Below are 21,114 nucleotides of genomic sequence, written 5' to 3'. Positions count from 1 at the left end.
CTGAAGTGATAGAGGGTTTCCTAACTTGGGCAGGGGGTTGGACTAGAAGACCTCCAAGGTCCCTGGGTGGCTGATGAGTCGGAGGTCTCTGCTGCCACTATGGATATGGCAAATATTTTGCTGCTTTTCAAACATTCTGTTAAGCTAAGCTTTTCTTACCTCAACTGTACCTGTACAGTATAATCACATTTGGCACCAGGTAAGATATCTCTGGAGGGGAGGGAGAAAAAAGACAAGAAAAAAAGGCTTAAATTTGTCTGGAAAAATAACGAAGCGGATTTTGGAATTCCCGTGCCTGTACGCATCCGTAACAATTAGGCCTGTAACCCCACTGGATGAACTTCTGTGACATCACAGAATGTGGGTGACATTTTGTCCATCAGAAAAAGCAGGTGGGTTGACTCAAAGAGCCTGAGAGAGGATCTTAATTCCTCCCTGTGGCTGTTGTTTGAAATTCCAAACTATAGTCTGGAAAAATAATGAAACGAGCCAAAGGGGTCCACACAACGATGTTTCTCAACTTTGGCCACTCCTAAGATGTGTGGACTTCAACTCCCATGCTGCCTGGGGAATTCTGGGAGTTGAAATCCAGACATCTTAAAAGTTGTCAAGGTCGAGAAACGCTGCCCTAGGTGTTGTTCCTTAAAAAGCAGTCCTGAGCCAGCCACGCTGAGGGGAAAGGGAGAGGTTTCCAAGCTGAGACATGCCGGCTCAGGAATTCTGGGAACTGAAGTCCACGAGTCAAAAAAGAGCCAAGGTTGCCTACCCCTGGCCTATACTCTAAACCAGGGGTCTTCAAACTTGGCCCTTTTATGACTGGTGGACTTCAACTCCCAGAATTCCTGAGCCAGCCATGCTGAGGGGAAAGGGAGAGGTTGCCATGCTGAGCCATGCTGGCTGAGGAATTCTGGGAGTTGAAGTCCACCAGTCATAAAAGAGCTGAGGTTGCCTACCCTTGTTCTAGGAGGAAACCTCACCCTGGGCCAGGGGTAGGCAACCTTGGCTCTTTTATGACTGGTGGACTTCAACTCCCAGAATTCCTGAGCCGGCCATGCTGAGGGGAAAGGGAGAGGTTGCCATGCTGAGCCAGGCTGGCTCAGGAATTCTGGGAGTTGAAGTCCACGAGTCATGAAGGGGGCAAAGTTTCCACCATGCTGGCTGAGGAATTCTGGGAGTTGAAGTCCACGAGTCATGAAGGGGCCATAGTTCCTCCATGCTGGCTGAGGAATTCTGGGAGTTGAAGTCCACGAGTCATGAAGGGGGCAAAGTTTCCCCCATGCTGGCTCAGGAATTCTGGAAGTTGAAGTCCGCGAGTCACGAAGGGGCCATAGTTTCCCTCATGCTGGCTCAGGAATTCTGGGAGTTGAAGTCCACGAGTCATAAAAAGAGCCAAGGTTGCCTAGCCCTGTGGAACAGCAGCTCAGAGGATTTTGCACCAAGCAAGTGGAAACAACACGCAATCCTTCTGGCTAGCACTGGCAGTGTTGTGCCTGCAGGTTGCCAAGGCAAACTAAACCCTCACCCTTCGTTGTGTTTAAGATAAGATAACCTTTATTGCCCTTTTTTCTGCGAACACACTGGCACACATTAAAAAAGAAAATATTCTAATACCCTATCCGCTTTGAAAAAAAAATACACACAGAGAGACACAGAACACAGACACACATAGATTCTTTAGAGCGGGCATCAGATTTTTTTTTTAATATGTGCCAGTGTGTTCACAGAAGAGACACACACACATGCTCATACATATATATTTTTTATTTTATTTTATTATTTTAATCCCATTTATATCCCGCCCTTCTCCGAAGACTCAGGGCGGCTTACAAGCTTAGCAATAGCCTTCATTCTATGTATATGCCTGCTTATTAGGGCTTTCACACACACCCCAAGCGGCATTATTACAAAGTCAGCTTATTGCCCCCAACAATCTGGGTCCTCATTTTACCTACCTGGGAAGGATGGAAGGCAACCTTGAGCCTGGTGGGACTCGAACCTGCACTGATTGCAGGCAGCTGGTGTTACTTCAGGAGGCATTAGCCCACTGCTCCACCAAGGTCCTATATACTCGTAGCCCTCGACTTATGACAACCAAGCCTGCTATCATTTTTAAATGTCTGCGGAGATTCTCCATCATTCAGGTCACGGTTGTCCCAAAGATGCTTTTTCAGGAGGCAACTGGACTTCCTTGTTTTTCTTTGAAGACATTTCGCTTCTCATCCAAGAAGCTTCTTCAGCTCTGACTGGACTCCATTCCCCACCGTCCGGTCAGAGCTGAAGAAGCTTCTTGGATGAGAAGCCAAATGTCTTCAAAGAAAAACAAGGAAGTCCAGTTGTCTCGTGAAAAAGCATCGTCGGGACGGGTCATTTTTAAACGTCAGCCATGACTTTTTTTTTGGTTATTTTATATATTTTATTCCACATGCTTAAGTTTTAGTGCAACGCTTGACCTGCTGCAAGTTATCGCCTGCTATATTTTACTGTAGGCTGCCTTGAGATTTTTTCTCAATCAGGGGCACGTAAACATTTTAAAATAAATAACAAGAGAGATTTATTTTAGCAGAGGGGGGGAAAAAGACACACACACACCCCTTACCTCGAAGTGAGAATCTGTTGCACCTGCTGAGGCGTGAGAGCAAAGGTGAAATGAGCTTCCTCAAACCTCTGGGTGTTCATCGAAGCTGCAACGAGAGAAGCACAGAATATTCACGGCCACCCCTGGATTTTGGAGGGATGCCCAGAATTACACCACGCCGGGGTCGTTTTTGCTGCTGTGATGAAAATGGTGGTGATGATAGACCAGGGGTCTTCAAACTTGGCCCTTTTATGACTTCAACTCCCAGAATTCCTCAGCCAGCGTACGTGGCTGAGAAATTCTGGGAGTTGAAGTCCACAAGCAGGGGTCTTCAAACTTGGCCCTGTTATGACTTGTGGACTTCAACTCCCAGAATTCCTCAGCCAGGCACGCTGGCTGAGGAATTCTGGGAGTTGAAGTCCACAAGCAGGGGTCTTCAAACTTGGCCGTTATGACTTGTGGACTTCAACTCCCAGAATTCCTCAGCCAGCGTGCCTGGCTGAGGAATTCTGGGAGTTGAAGTCCACAAGCAGGGGTCTTCAAACTTGGCCCTGTTATGACTCGTGGACTTCAACTCCCAGAATTCCTCAGCCAGCGTGCCTGGCTGAGGAATTCTGGGAGTTGAAGTCCACAAGCAGGGGTCTTCAAACTTGGCCCTGTTATGACTCGTGGACTTCAACTCCCAGAATTCCTCAGCCAGCGTGCCTGGCTGAGGAATTCTGGGAGTTGAAGTCCACAAGCAGGGGTCTTCAAACTTGGCCCTGTTATGACTCGTGGACTTCAACTCCCAGAATTCCTCAGCCAGCGTGCCTGGCTGAGGAATTCTGGGAGTTGAAGTCCACAAGCAGGGGTCTTCAAACTTGGCCATTATGACTTGTGGACTTCAACTCCCAGAATTCCTCAGCCAACGTGACTGGCTGAGGAATTCTGGGAGTCGAAGTCCACAAGTCATAAAAGGGCCAAGACTGAAGACCCCTGTGATAGACTATCAGGGTAGGAAGGGATCTTTGCAAGATCACAGCTCAGCCCCCAGCCCAAGGCAGGAATTTTCTACAGCAGGGGACCCCAACCTATGGGCCACAGCCTACTCCCGGGCGGTGGCCTACTGGCCACCAGGGGCGGAACAGGCTGGCCAGAGCGCACACATATATGTGCGCACTCACCCCCCGCTCGTGCTAGCGCCACCGCTACGCAAACAGGGCACCGTGCAGCGAACAAAGGGTGCCGCACAGCAAAAAATGGAGCGGTGCTAGTAAGTGTCTCACGGGTGCTCACGGCCCCGTTTGCGTTCGTGCACATGCGTGCGTGTAAAATGCTTCCCCCTCCCTTTCCCTCCGGTCCACCAGCCAAGAAACGTTGGAGACTTGCAACCCCAAGGTCCTCCAGCCTTCACGGGGAGAAAGAGCTCCCTTGGTCGCAGAAAGTCTGACCCATTCTTGAACGCCCCTCACAACTAGGACATTCATCTTGCCTCGTCACTTAAAGCAGGGCTTTTCAACCAGTGGTACGGGGACCACCTGTGGTACATGGGCACCGGGCAGGTGGTACGCGACCATCCTAGAAAAGTAGTGGTGGAGAAGGGGAATGAGCTGAACTGGTAGCAGCATCGCACAAGCCTGAGCGAGAGATGGCTGGAGCTGCGGGGCTGTCGGGGCTGAGCGGAAGCGCCAGGATCAGTGCCAGGATCCATCTGGACCTCAACGTTGATCCTGGTGCTCCAGCTGAGCCCAGAAGAAGCGCCGATCAGCTGGAATGTGGCAGCATCTCCAGGGCCTTGTGATTTACATTCAGATGCTGGGCAACTGATTCATAGTTATGACGGTCACCGTGTCCCAGGTTCATGTGAAGTGACCCAAACCTGCTGCAACCACCCAGCAGATGCAGGGGGGGGAATAAAAACCAAACACCCCCACCCCACCGTCAATCCTCAACAGAAATGCTCACAACAGCGAAAACCTCGGACAGGAGGAAGAGCGCTGCCGGGCGGGCAGGCAGGTGTCTTGCTCGGCTGTGGCTTGGGGGGCACTTTTTTCAGTGGCGTTGTAACTCCAGTCACTAAGCGAACTGTTGTAAGTTGAGGAATACCTGTACTTCACTTTTTCCCTTTTTTTTTTGTCATCAAGTTTTTGACACCTTGCTAGGCAACTGGTGGTACTCGGATGTTGCCATATCCTAAAAGTGGTACAATGGGTGAAAAGGTTGACCTTTCCCCTTCCGCTGACCAACAGCAGGGGTGGCAGCGGGGATGGTTTGGCGTGCGCGCCTGCTGCTTGTTCAAATGGAGCCTTTCTGTGCTCGTGCGCTCACCCGCTGCTTGTGCGGCCTGGTCCCCAAAGGGCCACGGACCAGGACCAGGCCACGGATTGGAGGCGGGGACCTCTTGACTTAAAAGCCCTGGTTTCTTGGCCTGCCGGACAGACTCCAAGCAATCCTGCACGTCTTCCACAGCCCTTGAGCATGGCTATGCTGTCTCCCTGAACTATGCAGAATACAACACCACAGAGCTGGAAGGGACCTTGGAGGTCTTCTAGTCCAACCCCCTGCTCAGGCAGGAGGCCCTACACCATTTCAGACAAGCGGCTGTCCAGTCTCTTCTTAAAAACCTCCAGTGTCAGAGCACCCACAACTTCTGCTGGCCAGCTGTTCCACTGGTTGATTGTTGACTTGTTCTCACTGCCAGAAAACTCCTCCTTAGTTCCAGGTTGCTTCTCTCCTTGGTTAGTTCCCATCCGTTGCTCCTTGCCCTGCCTTCGGGTGCTTCGGAGAATAGCTTGACCCCCCCTCTTCCTTGCGGCAGCCCCTCAAATACTGGAACCCCACTATATCATGCCAGCCTTAAGTCCTTCTTTTCACTAAACTAGACGTATCCAATTCCAGGAGCCATTTTTTTATATATTCAGTTATGGGTCCCATCAAGTGAGGGTCATTGGGAAGTGAAATGCTGGTTGGAGTGGGGGGGGAGGAAGAATTGTGTGGTTTGGTGCTGCTGCTGGTTAGTTGTGTGGCTGATTTGAATTCTCAGAGGTCCGTAGGCTGGTTGAAGGACGCTGCGTCTGTTGATGGGAACTGCTTCTAAGCAGAAGAGCATCGACACTGACATATTTTAAATTCCACGGAGGATGTTGCAAAACGTTCGGAAAACAAGCCGCAAGCTGGGAGGACCAACCTCCACCCTCCACTTATTGTCTTGTCTTTCAGCATGTGATCCTTCTAAAAGAGCCTTGGTGGATCAGTGGGCTAATGCCTCCTTAAGTAACACCAGCTGCCTGCAATTATTGCAGGTTTGAGTCCCACCAGGCTCAAGGTTGACTCAGCCTTCCATCCTTCCGAGGTCGGTAAAATGAGGACCCAGATTGTTGGGTGCAATTAAGCTGACTTTGTAATAATGCCGCTTGGGGTGTGTGAAAGCCCTAATAAGCAGGCATAGACATAGAATGAAGGCTACTGCTAAGTTTGTAAAGCCGCCCTGAGTCTTCGGAGAAGGGCGGGATATAAATGGGATTAAAATAAAAAAATAAATAAAAAAAATTGTCTTTCAGCATGCGATCCTTCTAAACCGGCTTACGAGCCAGGCAAACGAACTGCAGAACAATGTTGATTTCAATCCAAGACTTACGTGATCTTCCTCACGAGTGCCGGTGGTCCCGTTTTGGAAGGAAGGAAGGAGAGAACACAGAAAGCTGGGCCGAAAGAAAAACCAGGCCTTCAATTTCACTTGAAAGAAGCCCGGCCACCTACGACCTATCCACGCCCAGCCGATTAACCTGCCTTGCCTAACCTGTCCTCCAAGAAAGAGAGGGGGAGAGAAAGAGCGGCTGAAAAAAAAATAATAAGCCTCTGGTTGGAGAACTCTCTTCCAGACAACACACACCAAGCCACCCTGTGGCGGTCTGCTTGTCAGCGGGGAAGGGGCCGCTGATATCCTGAAGTCTTCCCGGGATTTCCTTGGTGAGGCTTTCTTAGGATGTTTCTGGAGGAAGCAAAGAGTCAAGAGTGACTGTGACGCCGCGAGAAAAAAAACAAACCTAATTCTTGGATGACACCATAAGGCAGAGGGGAATAAATCCGACCGACAGGTGTGTGGGGTTGGCAGGAACAGAGCCTCCGAATTTCGCAAATGAAGGCGAAAAGGTGTGTCCCAGGATAAGGTGGCGGGTTACCATCCGTTGCTTCTTGTCCTGCCTTCAGGTGCTTTGGAGAATAGGTTTTACTTATTTTATTTTATTTTAATTCCATTTATATCCCGCCCTTCTCCGAAGACTCAGGGCGACTTACAAGCTTAGCAGTAGCCTTCATTCTATGTCTATGCCTGCTTATTAGGGCTTTCACACACACCCCAAGCGGCATTATTACGAAGTCAGCTTAATTGCCCCCAACAATCTGGGTCCTCATTTTACCTACCTGGGAAGGATGGAAGGCTGAGTCAACCTTGAGCCTGGTGGGACTCGAACCTGCACTAATTGCAGGCAGCTGGTGTTACTTAGGGAGGCATTAGCCCACTGCTCCACCAAGGGTGACCCCCCCACACCCCTCTTCTTTGGGGCACCCCATCAAAATGTGTCGTAGCCTGTAAAAGCGAAGAAAAGCAGGCCGGACCTGCCACTAACTAAATTCCCAGTCATGGGAACGATCACGTTTTGCAATGGGAGATGGCCGTCTTCTGTTGGGATTTTTTTTTTTTCCCCTGGCCTGGACGACCCCTTTGTTTGCCTGCATCTGCAAGGCACCCCGGTGCTTCACTTAACAGCCGTGGCAAGGAAGGTCGTAAAAATGGGGCCCTGCTCGCTTAACAAATGTTTGGCTTCACAACGAAAATTTGACCCCTCCTATTCTAGCAAAGGGACGTGGTGGCTCAGTGGGTTAGGACGCTGAGCTTGTCGATCAGGAGGTCGGCAGTTTGGCGGGTCGAATCCCGAGTGCCGCATAGCAGAGTGAGCGCCTGTTACTCGTCCCAGCTTCTGCCAACCTAGCAGTTCGAAAGCACGTAAATATGCAAGTAGAAAAACAGGGACCGCTACGGTGGGAAGATAACGGTGTTCCGTGCGCCTTTGGAGTCTAGTCATGCCGGCCACATGACCACGGAGACATCCTCAGACAAACGCTGGCTCTTCGGCTTTGAAACGGAGATGAGCACCGGCCCCTAGAGTCGGAAGCGACTAGCACGCATGTGCGGGGAAACCTTTACCTTTACCTTATTCTAGCCCTTCCTCTGAGCTGCCCTCTGGCCAGGCCTGCCCAAAATGAAGGACCCCCCCCCCAATCCCGAGATGAGAAGCAAAGGAAGACTGCAAAATAAAACTTTAAAAACGGGCACACTGAATAACAAGAGAGAGAGAGAGACCGTCGTGATTCAAGGGCTGGCTTAGAAACCAGGAGACGGCGAGTTCCAGTCCTCCCTCGGGCGTGAAAGCCGGCCAGGCGACTTTGGGCCAATCAAGCAGGAGGCTGCGAGTTCTAGTCCCGCCGTAGCCACAAAAGCCAGCCGGTTGACACTGGGCCACGCCCTCTTTCTCAGCCCAACCATCTCGCGGGATCGTTGCGACAAGTCCTCAACGGACAGCTACAACTCAGCCCCAAATTTTCGTTGCAAAGCCAAACGTTTGTTAAGCGAGCGGGCCCCCATTTTTACAACCTTCCTTGCCACGGCTGTTAAGCGAAGCACCGCGGTCACTAAGTTAGGATCTCGGCTGTTAAAAGGAATCTGACACTGCTTGCCAGAAGGTTGCAAAAGGGGACAGTAGGACTCCGGGACGCTGAAAACGGTCATCAATACGAAGCAATCGGCAAGCATCTGAATTTTGATCATGTGACCCTGGGGATGCTGCAACGGTCGTTAAGTGTGAGAAAGGGCCCTAAGCCCCTTTTTTTCAGTGCCGTTGTAACTTTGAGCAGTCGCTAAATGAACTGTTGTAAGCCGAGGACCACCTGTACTAGGAGTTTGCTGCCTTGAGGTATTGATAAAATAATAAAGGTGGGATTATTATTATTATTATTAAAAAAGACCGTTCCTCAAATTCTACTGCGATGTCCCCACACCCACCCCTTGTGGCCCTCAGAAGCCCACCAGGAGACGTCAAGCCTGGCCGGGCCGGGCACTCACCCAAGGTGGTGGGCTTGATGAGTTCGTCGTACACGTCGTAGAACGGCAAGCGCCGCATCTTCACGTCCGGATGGACAGGGTGGACGGGGGGCGACAGGTGAGGCACGTCGGCCTCGTGTTTGGAGCCCAGCATCGGCACGGGAGGCAGCATGCCGGCGGGCATTCCGGAGGCCACCGCACCGTTGTCGTAAGGCAGGTGGCACATGGCGCCCTGGGTCAAAGCCGTGGCCGAGGGCAGCTGCCCGGCCTGGAGGTGGAGCATGGATAACTGCGAAGGGGTGAGGATCTTGCGGGGGAAACGCCTCCGGTACAACTCCTTGATTTTCATCTGGACAGCGGTGCTGCAGCCCGACTTCAGCAACTGCAGCGCCTTGGTCAGCAGCTCATGCTTGCGCCCGCTCTTGTTGCGCCCGGCGAAACCCAGAAGCACCTGCAGCTCCGAGACTCGAAAGCTCATAACCATGTGCTGGAAGGCAAGCGCGGATGGAAACGTTAAACTGTGGAGTACCCAATAAAATTATTTTATATGTATGTATGTATGTATGTAAAGGTAAAGGTTCCCCCGCACATGTGTGCTAGTCGTTTCCGACTCTAGGGGCCGGTGCTCATCTCCGTTTCCAAGCCAAAGAGCCAGCGCTTGTCCGAGGACGTCTCCGTGGTCATGTGGCCGGCATGACTAGATGCCAAAGGCGCACGGAATGCTGTGACCTTCCCACCGTAGCGGTCCCTATTTTTCTACTTGCATTTTTACGTGCTTTCGAACTGCTAGGTTGGCAGAAGCTCGGACGAGTAACAGGCGCTCACTCTGCTACGCGGCACTTGGGATTCGTCCCGCCAAACTGCCGACCATCTGATCGACAAGCTCAGCGTCTTAACCCACTGAGCCACCGCATCCCAAGACATAAAAATAAAATGGAATTACAGGGAGCTCCAGCCTGTTCTGACCCATCAAGATGCACCCTCAACTTACAAAGTGACCGTTCATAGTTAAAACGGCACTGAAAAAAAGGGACTCAGGGCCGTTTCTCACACTCACCACGGTGGCAGCATCACCGTGGTCGCCAAGATCAAAATTTGGACGCTTGGCAACTGGTTCGTACTTACGGCGGCTGCAGTGTCCCGGGATGATGTGGTCCCCTTTTGCGACCTTCTGACAAGCGAAGTCAAGGGGGAAGCCAGATTCACTTAATTGTGGTCGTAAGTTGAGGATTACCTGTATTGATATGTAATCGTGGGGGGACCTTGGTGCTCTCTGAACTTGGTTGTTCTCTTGCAGACATCTCTTGACCCAACTAGGTAACGTCTTCAGTGCTGGAAGGTGCTGTTTAACACGTAACAACGACGACAGGGCAAGCCGCTGTATATAAACAGAGAGTAAATCCCGCTCCTTTCCAGCACTGATGATGTTAGCTAGTTGGGTCATGAAACGTCTGCCAACAAACCATCCAGCTCAGAGAGCAACAACAACAACACACCCAGTTCAGCCCTGAGCGACAACTATCCTCTCCTACTGTTCTGACGTGAAATTGCAAGGCAACGTTTTCATCCCGACTTTGCTGACTAAGCCATCAGGGTACAGCTGACCCCATCATTACTCTTAACCTGAGGGCCTCGACTTACAACAGCTCATTCAGTGACCATAAAAAGCTGCAACGGCGCCATCAAAGGCGACTTACGACAACTTAGGACAACAAGGAAGGTCCTAAAAGAGGGCAAAATTCACTGGAGGGCTTTGACTTACAAGAGTTCGTTTAGCGACCGCTCAAAGTTAGAACAGCACCATCAAAAGACAAGTGGGGCAAGGAAGATCCTAAAAAGAGGGCAAAAGTCTTAGCCACTGAGCAACAGAAATTGGGGGCTCGACTGTGGTCGTAAGCTGAGGACTACCTGTACCACATTCTCCAGGGCCGTTCTCTAAGCTCCCCCCCCCAGGGGAGGCGAACAAATGTCAGTCTGTGATAACTAATTTCCCCGTTTCTAAAGCCCAATCTCTCTCTCTCTCTCACACACACACACACACACACACCTTTCCATCATGGTCCTCCCAACAGGCAGCTAGAGCAAACCTCCCACCAATGAAGTGCAGAACAAACAACACACACACACACACACACACACACACACACAGGAAGGGGGCCAGCAGGGATGAATCCTGCCTGCTGGGAAGAAGCCTTCCAATTTCAAAGGGAGAAAAGAGTAGGAAAAAATTGAGAAGCCGGCCCAGGGTCTCGGCTTATGGGTGGCCCACCCACCCAAGTCTTGGGAAAACAGGATTCCCGCAGCCCCGCCATGTGTGCCGAAGGGACGCTCCCTCTGGAGCACCAGCTCTTCACCAAGGGCTGATTTGCAGAAAAAAGGGGGAGGGGGGCTGGCAGGGGACCCAGCCTGGAAAATTCCATCCTTTAAGAGGGGGGTGGGCAACCAAACGCCACATAGGGGAGCCTGCGCACAGCCGCCGAACTCCTGGCATGTCTGTCGGAAGCTCGGCGTTGTTTTTTTTTTTTTTTTTTTGGCTTTTCACCGCACTGCCAAGTCTGCTCAGACGGCCGGATGAGCCCTGCCAGGCTGAATTTGCTCCCGCCAAAACAAAGCCCAAAGCTTAGAGGTCTCCTTTGAGGTACGCAGGGGGTCCTCAACTTACGTCGGTTCGTTGAGCGGCCGTTCGAAATGGCAATGGCGCTGGGAAAAAAAGGGACTTACCGTGCTTTTTCACACTTACGACCATTGCAGCATCCCCGCACGGTCGTGTGCTTTTACACTTGGATGCTTGACAACTGGGTTCGCATTTATACGACGGTCGCAGTATCCCCGGTGGGGGAGGGGGGCGTTGTCACTTGACCCCCTTTTGCGACATTCTGACGCGCAAAGTCAACGGGGGGGAGTGGGGAGGAGAGCCGGATTCACTTAACCACCCTGTGAGTCATTTAACAACTGCAGGGATTCGCTTAACAAACCGTGGAAAGTCGCAAAACGGGGCAAAACTCACTTAGCAAGTGTTCCCCTTAGCGCCAGAAATGTCGGGCTCAATTGCGGTCGTACCTGGAGGACCGCCTGTGCTCAAAGTCGATTCAGAGGCAAACTTGTGCTGTCCCTCCCTCCGTGTCTTGTGCCAAAATCAAGCAAAACGACTGAAGCACCCAATACGTGGCCGTGGCTTTAGAGAAGGGATGAGCCACGCGGCGCCTGTCGCCTCTTTCAAGCGATGCTCACTGGGCTCCAAAATTAAATCATGGGAAGAATAATGTCCTTTTATAAAAAAATTTTTAAAAAAAGGATCCAAACCTTGGGAGCTAGTGGAAGATCACCAAAACCAACAGGTATTGCATACAACCAAAAGGCTGGAAGGGACCTTGGAGGTCTTCTAGTCCAACCCCTGTTCAAAGGCAGCAGACCTTATTCCAGCTGGGACAAATGGCTCTCCAATTCCTTTCTTGGAAACCTCCAGCTGACAAATAGCGATTCCACTCACGGATCGCTATCAATGTCAGGGAATTTCTAACTTAGTTCTAGATTGGACCGCTCTGTAACAGTAATGGGAAGGGACCTCAGAGGTCATCTAGTCCAACCCCCTGCTCAAGCAGGAGACCCTTTACCAATGTCGGACCATGTCAGACAAATGGCTGTCCACTCTCTTCTTAAAAGGAGCAGCCACAACTTCGGGATTAACTGCTCTGTCAGGGAAATGTCTCCTTATTTTTATATTGGATCTCTCTTTGCTCACTTTCCACCCATTGCTTCTGGTCCTGCTCTCCTGGTGCCCAAGAGCAGGGGTCTCCAACCCCAGGTCTGTGGACCGGTGCCGGGCCATGGCGTGCCAGCAACCGGTCCGCACAAGCAAAGCCCCATCCGTGGGATGCAGACAGCACACAAAACCACAACCCCTCCGGGCCGCGGAAAAACCTCTCTCCACAGAACCGGTCCCTGGCGGTGCCCAAAAGATTGGGGAACCTCCGTTCTAGAGTCAATCGCCTCTTCGTTTTTACAGTCCCTCAACTATTGGAAGACTCCAATCATGTCCCCCCCCCTCCAATCCTTCCCTTCCAACGGGTTAGACAAAATTAGTTCCCATACGTTAGGGGTGTCAAACGGCAGGCCCGAGGGCCGGACGCGTCGCAAAAAAGCGCGCCCACCCCATTGCCGGCAATGGGGGGAAAGCTCCGATACGTCGTGCAACATCACGGGTTTGACATGTCTGCCTTAACGTTGATCCTACAATTTAGCCTCCAGCCCCTATTTATCTTCGTTGCTCTTCTCTGCCCTCTTTCCAGGACGACCTCAGCATCTCTTTTTTTTTTTTTTTGTATCGTGGCAACCAGAGCTGGACGCAGTACAGGTAGTCCTCGACTTACAACACTTCATTTAGCGACCGTTCAGTTCCAACGGGGCGGAAAGCAGTGACTTAGGGTCATTTTTCAGTTACCACTTTTGCAGCACCTCCCGTCCGCGGATCGAAATGCACATGCTTGTCAACTGGTTCATATTTATGATGGTCGCCGCGTCCCCGGGTGTGTGTGTGTGTGTGTCACATGATCCCCTCTTGCGACCTTCTGAGCAGCAAAATCGGTGGGGGAGCCAGATCCACCTAACAACCGTGTTGCTAACTTAACCGCAGGGAGCGTCAGACAAGCAACGTTCAGTGGGGGAAGCCAGACTCACTTAATGACATTCACTTAAGCAGTGAAGTGGTTTGCTTAGCGATCATGGCAAAAAAAAGTTGTAAACTGGGGTACAACTCATTGAACAACTGTCTTGCTCAAGCAAGAGACCCCATCCATACCTTTTCAGATCTGAAGACTGGGCCCTATTTAACAAAATGAAATCCAACATAAGGAAAGTCTCACACTTAGGCAAGAAAAACCAACATACTGATTAGGTTTGTGGCTTGGTTGCCAGCCACGTGCGGCAGCAGCCAAAAAAGCCAATGCGATCCTAGAGCGCATTAACAGAGGGACAGAATCAAGATCACGTGAAGTGCTAATACCACTTTATGATGCCTTGCTAAGGCCACACCTGGAATCCTGCATCCAGAACTAATCCTGCATCCCAGAACTAAGGAGAAACTTCCTGACAGTGAGAACAATTAACCAGTGGAACAACCTGCCTCCAGAAGCTGTGAATGCTCCAACACTGGAAGTTTTTAAGAAGAGACCGGACAGCCATTTGTCTGGAATGGTCTAGGGTTTCCTGCCTGAGGAGGGGGTTGGACTACATGACCTCCAAGGTCCCTTCCAACTCTGTTGTTCTGTATTCTGTATTCTATTTTTAAAAAAAATATGTTTACTTCCCTTCCAACTTTATTATCATTTATTATTATTATTATTGATCGTCGCACAGTCAGCAAGATGTTCAGATTGGATTTGGCATTTTTGTCTACCTGCCGAGTCCTTGCCAAGGACCTGGGATAGGCAGAGGTGGATGTTTGATGGTTTTGTAGATATCGTCGCAGGATGGAGAAACTTCCTAACAGTGAGGACACTCAACCAGTGAAACGAACATCCAGAAGTTGTGGGTGTTCCGTCACTGGAGGAGGCTTGTAAGAGGAGACTGGGCAGGCCGCCTGTCTGAAATGGTATGGGGTCTCTTGCTTGAGCAGGGGGTTGGACTAGATGACCTCCAAGGTCCCTTCCAGCTCTATTCTATTCTATTCTATTCTATTCTATTCTATTCTATTCTATTCTATTCTATTGTCTAAAATGGTGTAGGGTTTCCTGCCTAACCAGGGGGTTGGACTAGATGACCTCCAAGGTCCCTTCCAGCTCTATTCTATTCTATTCTATTCTATTCTATTCTATTCTATTCTATTCTATTCTACTCTACTCTATTGTCTAAAATGGTGTAGGGTTTCCTGCCTGGCCAGGGGGTTGGACTAGATGACCTCCATGGTCCCTTCCACCTCTATTCTATTCTATTCTATTCTACTCTATTCGTCTGAAATGGTGTAGGGTTTCCTGCCTGGCCAGGGGGTTGGACTAGATGACCTCCAAGGTCCCTTCCAGCTCTATTCTATTCTATTCTATTGTCTGAAATGGTGTAGGGTTTCCTGCCTGACCAGGGGGTTGGACTAGATGACCTCCAAGGTCCCTTCCAGCTCTATTCTATTCTACTCTATTCGTCTGAAATGGTGTAGTAGGGTTTCCTGCCTGGCCAGGGGGTTGGACTAGATGACCTCCAAGGTCCCTTCCAGCTCTATTCTATTCTATTCTATTCTATTGTCTGAAATGGTGTAGGGTTTCCTGCCTGACCAGGGGGTTGGACTAGATGACCTCCAAGGTCCCTTCCAGCTCTATTCTATTCTACTCTATTCGTCTGAAATGGTGTAGTAGGGTTTCCTGCCTGGCCAGGGGGTTGGACTAGATGACCTCCAAGGTCCCTTCCAGCTCTGCTCTGCTCTATTCTATTCTATTCTATTTTCTATTCTATTCTATTCTATTCTATTCTATTATTCTATTCTATTCTATTCTATTCTACTCTATTGTCTGAAATGGTGTAGTAGGGTTTCCTGCCTGGCCAGGGGGGTTGGACTAGATGACCTCCAAGGTCCCTTCCAGCTCTGCTATTCGCTTATCCCACCCAGGCTCTCCCTGCACGGGCCCCCCGGCCCCCCGCTTCAGCCCCTCAACTCCTGGGGTCGGACCCCTGAAAGGGGTGGGGAGGTCTCTGTCGGCCCCTCTCGCACCCCCAGCCCAGATCTCTCCCCCTCACAGACACACACAGACACACACACACACCCGCAACAACTCACCCTCCCTGGCAAAAGTCACTCCCCCCATCCCCATAACGCCCCCTCTCGCGCCCCCCTCGCCCCATCGGATCCCCCTCCCCCAACAACGCCCCCTCCCCAAAAAAACCCTGCCCCTCCCGGGACCTTCGCAGCCCCCTCCCCAAAGACTCCCCTGCCATCCCTCACCAGCCCCCCCCTCCGGGCTGCCCCTCCTGGGGAAGGATGGGACCACCCAACCCCCGCTCCCCGAGGATGATAGGCCTTGTAGTCCCGCCCCTCTCTCGTTCCCCCCCCCCCCCCGCCACCTCCGCCTACCTTCAGCTCAGCCGCCTCCGCCATCTTGAGGCATCGTCGCCCCTCGCCAGGGGCCGGGGAGAAAGTCTGGCCCGCCGAGGAGGCGCGCGACGCCCGACGCCCGCCAGACAATAGCCGCGGCGGGCCGGCCACGCCCCCGCGCGGGGCGGGGGAGGCGAGGGCGGGGCCTGGGAAGCGCCCGTAGGGAACCGCAGGCCGGCGCTTAGGGAGCGGGGCCAAAGTGCTAACCGCGCGCCCAGGCGGATGGAGGGAGAATAGAAATAATAGAAACTCTAAAAGACAGAAAATCCGAATAGAATAGAATTAGAATAGGATAGGATAGGATAGGATAGGATAGAATAGAATAGAATAGAATAGAATAGAATAGAATAGAATAGAATAGAATAGAATAGAATAGAATAGAATAGAATAGAAATAGAACAGAACAGAACAGAACAGAACAGAACAGAACAGAATAGAATAGAATAGAATAGAACAGAGAATAGAATGGGAATAGAATTAGAATAGAATAGAAATAGAGTAGAGTAGAATAGAATAGAATAGAATAGACTGAATAGAATAGAATAGAATAGAATAGAATAGAATAGAATAGAATAGAATAGAATAGAATAGAATAAAAGGAATGGAATAGAGAATGGAATGGAATGGAATGGAATAGAATAGAATAGAATACTTAGTTCTAGATTGGATCGCTCTCTAACGGTATTGGAAAGGGACCTTTAAGGTCATCTAGTCCAACCCCCAGCCCAAGGCAGAGACCCTGCCTACACCATTTCTGACAGATGGCAGTCCAGTCTCTTCTTGAAAGCGTCCAGTGATGAAGCTCCCACAACTTCTGAAGGCAACTTCTGTTCCACTGGTTGGTTGTGCTCACTGTCAGGAAATTTCTCCTTATTTCCAGGTTGAATCTCACCTTAATTAGTTTCTATCAGTAGTTGTCTTGCCTTCGGGTGCTTTGGAGAATAAGTTGACCTCCTCCTCTTTGTGGCAGCACCTCAAATATTGGAAGACTGCTATCATGTCCCCCCAAGTCCTTCTTTCCTGTAACCGTTCTTCGTATGTTTTAGCCTCCAGTCCCCTAATCATCTTTGTTGCTCTTCTCTGATTTTTTTTCTAAAGTCTCAATATCTTTTTATAGTGTGGTGACCAAAACTGGTTGCAGTATTCTAGTGTGGTCTTACCAAGGCTTTGTAGAGTGGTATTAGTAGCTCACACAATGTTGATTGAATCCCTCTATTAATGCAATTTAGTATTGCATTGCTGGATTGCAGCAGCAGAAAACAGGTTGCTGGGTTCACACAATGCGCTAAACCGACTTGGGTTCACTTAATGTGCGATGCTCAGTCAATAAACACGCCAATAAACATGCTAACATGCCTAGACAAGGAGCTGGGACTCTGCCAAACAAAATAAGGCACATCATGTTTTAGTGTGAGAATCTGGCAAAAGGGTTAGCTGGGAAATTTCCAAGTACAGGTTGTCCTCGAGTGACCGTTCAAAGTTCAAAAGGTGACCATTTTTTCACACTTAATGACCGTTGTAGCATCCCCAGGGTCACGTGATCAAAATTCAGACACTCGGCAACTGACTCATACTTATGACGGTTGCCGCGTCCTGGGATCCTGTGATTGCCTTTCGTGATCTGACAAGCAACGCCAATAGGAAATCCAGATTCATTTGACAACTGTGTTACTAACTTAACTGCAGTGGCAAGATAAGGCATTAAGTAGGGCAAAACTCACTTAGCAAAGGTCTCCCTTAACGACAGAAATTTTGGCTCAGTTGTGGTCGTACGTTGAGGACTACGTGTATGCAAAATCGACCCTCAAGGAACTATGTAGATAAGCTGTGTTAGCCCCAACTTAACTTAGTGAATATATTGTGGTTAAACAAGCCAACATTTGAGGAGCGGATTCACGGAACATCCTCAACCTTCTTATAATGAATAAAATAATCTGCAACCGTAATCATCATTGGTCAGTTTGGGTACCAATTTCTCTATTCAGCTCTTCTAATGCGCACACGTTACATCATAGAAATAAAAAAAAATTACAACTGTTTACGCTGAGCCTGAAAAACAAGTCATGAGATGGTAAGATTAACAGATCCAAAACCACAGTTTACACTTCCTGTGGAGCAAATTCCTTGGTCAGCCCAGAAATTCAGAAGATAAACAGGAATAACTCCCTGCAAAGCTGGAATTCTTGCCAGCCCTGGTTTCAGCTGGTCGATGCCGCTGCCTCGGTGGTCAAGGAGGGGAAATGGGCTGACGTCCAATGCCAACAGCATCCCTGCCAAACTAGCCCCGTTGTTCAGAGGGCAAAGTTGGCCCCAAGGATTTTTCGTCCCTCAATGGAAGCCTACAATAATTCAAATCGCATTTCCACAAGAGATACCAGAAACAAACCATTTCAAATAGGATCGGGTGGCCTGCGGTTCCATATACAGGTAGTCCTCGACTTACAGCGCTTTGTTTAGTGACCATTCGAAGTTACAACAGCACTGAAAAAAGTGACTTAACGACCATTTTCCACGCTCGCAGCATCCTCCACGGTCACGTGATTCAGAATTCAGATGCTCGGCAACCGACTCACGTTTCTGACGGTGGCAGCGTCCCGGGACCACGCGATTCCCCTTTTGCGACCTTCCGACAGGCAAAGTCAATGGGGGTGCCAGATTCGCTGAACCACCGGTTTACTAATTTAACACCTTGCAGTGATTCACTTAACGAACGTGGCAAGGAAAGTCGCCAAATGGGGCGAAACTCACTTAAGAAATTTCTCACCGAATAAGATAAAATTTTGGGCTCCGTCGTGTTCGTCAGTCGAGGATGACCTGTCCTGGGAGAAATGGCCGCTAAATGAGTCGTGCAATCTTGGCCCTGTTTACTTCGTGGGAGGTGCCGTCTTGCCAATGAGCTTACTTTCCTCATCAGCACGGCCACATCCGTTTTCCTGGGCGGCACACGGCTTTTGCAACGGCAGTGCCCACATTTGTGCGTAAATCTGCCATCCCCAGCAGAGCCAGTTGCAAACCCTGCTTAATTCTGTGATTTTTTGGGTGTGTGATATATGCAACCAAGCAAACCACAGAATGTCATTCATCTGCAAGTCAGCCCTTGGTGGCATGAAGGGACGGCAGATGGAGCAATGCTACGCCAGGATTCATGGATTGTATAAAACAGATCTGGATAAAATAAAATCTCTAGTGGCAGCAATCAGTTTTCTGTAATTTTTTTGGGGGGGTTACTATCTCTTTGGTGCCACCTACTGACGGTTCAGATATTTGCAAACCATTTAATCCAATTGGTTTGCCCCTGGGGTACAGTGCAGGGTGTGAAGCCAGAATGACAACACTGACTTGAACACGGGGCCCTATCCGACAAAGTTCAATGTAGAGAAAAGTAAGGCCTTACACTTGGGAAAGAAAAACTAAATGTACAGATACAGGTTAGATGAAAACTGGCTTAATAGTAGCAACTGTGAGAGGGATCTTGGAATCCTAGTAGTGGACAGCCACTTCGACATGAGCCAGCCCTGTGTTGCAGCTGCCAAAAAAAGCCAAGGCAGTCCTAGGCTGCATTAATAGAGGCAAATGGAATAATAGAATCAAAATCACGCAAAGTATTAGTACTGCTTTATAAAGCCTTAGTAAGACCACACTTGAAATACGGCATCCAGTTTTGGTCACCGCACTATTAAAAAAATAAAAGATGTTGAGACTCTGGGAGTCTTGGTGGAGCCTTGGTGGAGCAGTGGGCTAATGCCTCCTTAAGTAACACCAGCTGCCTGCAATTAGTGCAGGTTCGAGTCCCACCAGGCTCAAGGTGGACTCAGCCTTCCATCCTTCCCAGGTCGGTAAAATGAGGACCCAGATTGTTGGGGGCAATAAGCTGACTTTGTAATAATGCCGCTTGGGGTGTTTGTGAAAGCCCTAATAAGCAGGCATATACATAGAATGAAGGCTACTGCTAAGCTTGTAAGCCGCCCTGAGTCTTCGGAGAAGGGCGGGATATAAATGGAATTAAAATAAAAATAAAATTAAAAAAAAGTGCAGAGTAGAACAACAAAGATTATTAGGGTTCTGGAGGCTAAAACATATGAAGAACGGTTGCAGGAATTGGGTATCTCCAGTTTAATGAAAAGAAGGACCAGGGGGGACAGGATAGCAGTTGTCCAGTATTTGAGGGGCTGCCCCAAAGAGGAGGGGGGGTCCATTTATTTTCCAAAGCACCCGAAGGCAAGACAAGAAACTACAGATAGAAACTAATCAAGGAAAGAAGCAACCTAGCCTGGTGCTATTAACCCAATTCTTCTGAAACCTGGGGAAATTACCCCAAATTGGGTCAAAGTGTTTTTCTTTAGATGACAACACACAAACCCAGTAGCTATTTCAATAGGAACATCACAAAGAAGAGAGGAACAACCTATTTTCCAAAGGACCTGAGGGCAGGACAAGAATCCATGCGAGGAAGCTTGTCAAAAAAAAGCAATCCAACCTGGAACTAAGAAGGAATTTCCTGACAGTGAGAACAATTAAAACCAGTGGAACAGCTTGCCACCAGAAGCTGTGGGCTGCTCCATCACTGGAGGTTTTTAAGAAGAGACCAGACAGCCACCTGTCTGAAATGGACATAGGGTCTCCTGCTTGAGGAAGGGGGCTGGACTAGAAGACCTCCAAGGCCCCTTCCAATTCTGATATTCTATATTTTATGTCCTAAGAAGGATGACTTTGGTTTAACTGCAGGAAGTGAAAAGAAACCTGGGCAAAATAGCTCCATATATAAGACAGGTAGGTGTGCTCTTCTATGGCAGAGGAATTGGTGTTGCATTTCACAACAGCAGCGGCACTGCAAGCAAGCATATTGACGCTCCCACAAGCCCTTAATGCCTCCTTCTCCAGGCCGGTCAGACCTGGAATAACAGCTTCTCAGACCTACCAAGTAAATGCACATCATGCAAGCATTAAGACAGTGCAGCCTTTCTCAAACTTAGCAACTTGAAGGTCTGTGAATCCACTCCCCAATTTCCCCAGCCAGCATGTAGGCTACGGAATTCTGGGAACTGAAGTCCACATTGCAAGTTGCCAAGGTGAGAGGCATTGATTTAATGCTTTTGCAGCCACAACTGTGCCACAACTTGGCTGAAACCATTTTTAATGCTTAGGGCTTCCTCAACCTCAGGCACTCTTAAGATGTGTGGACTTCAACTCCCAGAATTCTCTAGTCCGCATGCTGGGGAATTCTGGGAATTGAAGTCCACATAGCTTCCAGTGGCTATGAAATACACTGGTGCAGCAGTTAAAGCAGTGCTTCTCAAACTTTCACCTGACTGCTTGTAAGGAAGTCCTTGTTTTAAATAACAGAATTATTTGGAAGGGACCTTGGAGGTCTTCTAGTCCCAC

At 49.6% G+C, this 21,114-nt stretch overlaps 1 protein-coding gene across 2 annotated transcripts in view; it reads right to left on the bottom strand.

Annotated features, from left to right (window-relative positions):
- The window catches only part of PIAS3 (protein inhibitor of activated STAT 3), a 42,219-nt gene that overhangs the window by 19,585 nt on the left and 1,520 nt on the right, over positions 1 to 21,114 (bottom strand). The window contains exons 1-4 of one of the 2 annotated variants that reach the window (XM_083374205.1): positions 15,712 to 15,771; positions 8,676 to 9,141; positions 2,597 to 2,681; positions 160 to 210 (exon numbers count right to left, since the gene is read on the bottom strand). In XM_083374205.1, coding sequence (XP_083230331.1) covers positions 160 to 210; positions 2,597 to 2,681; positions 8,676 to 9,141; positions 15,712 to 15,735 — 626 coding nt within the window. In that variant the 5' untranslated portion in view covers positions 15,736 to 15,771. Of the gene's footprint in view, positions 1 to 159; positions 211 to 2,596; positions 2,682 to 8,675; positions 9,142 to 15,711; positions 15,772 to 21,114 lie in introns of those variants that run through there. The other variant, XM_083374206.1, reaches the window with a different exon arrangement.

The sequence above is a fragment of the Vipera ursinii genome (assembly GCF_947247035.1).
Source record: "Vipera ursinii genome assembly, chromosome: 15".
Taxonomy (NCBI): Eukaryota; Metazoa; Chordata; class Lepidosauria; order Squamata; family Viperidae; genus Vipera; species Vipera ursinii.
Note: the sequence above shows the minus strand (reverse complement) of the source record. Positions and strands in the feature narration are given on the sequence as shown.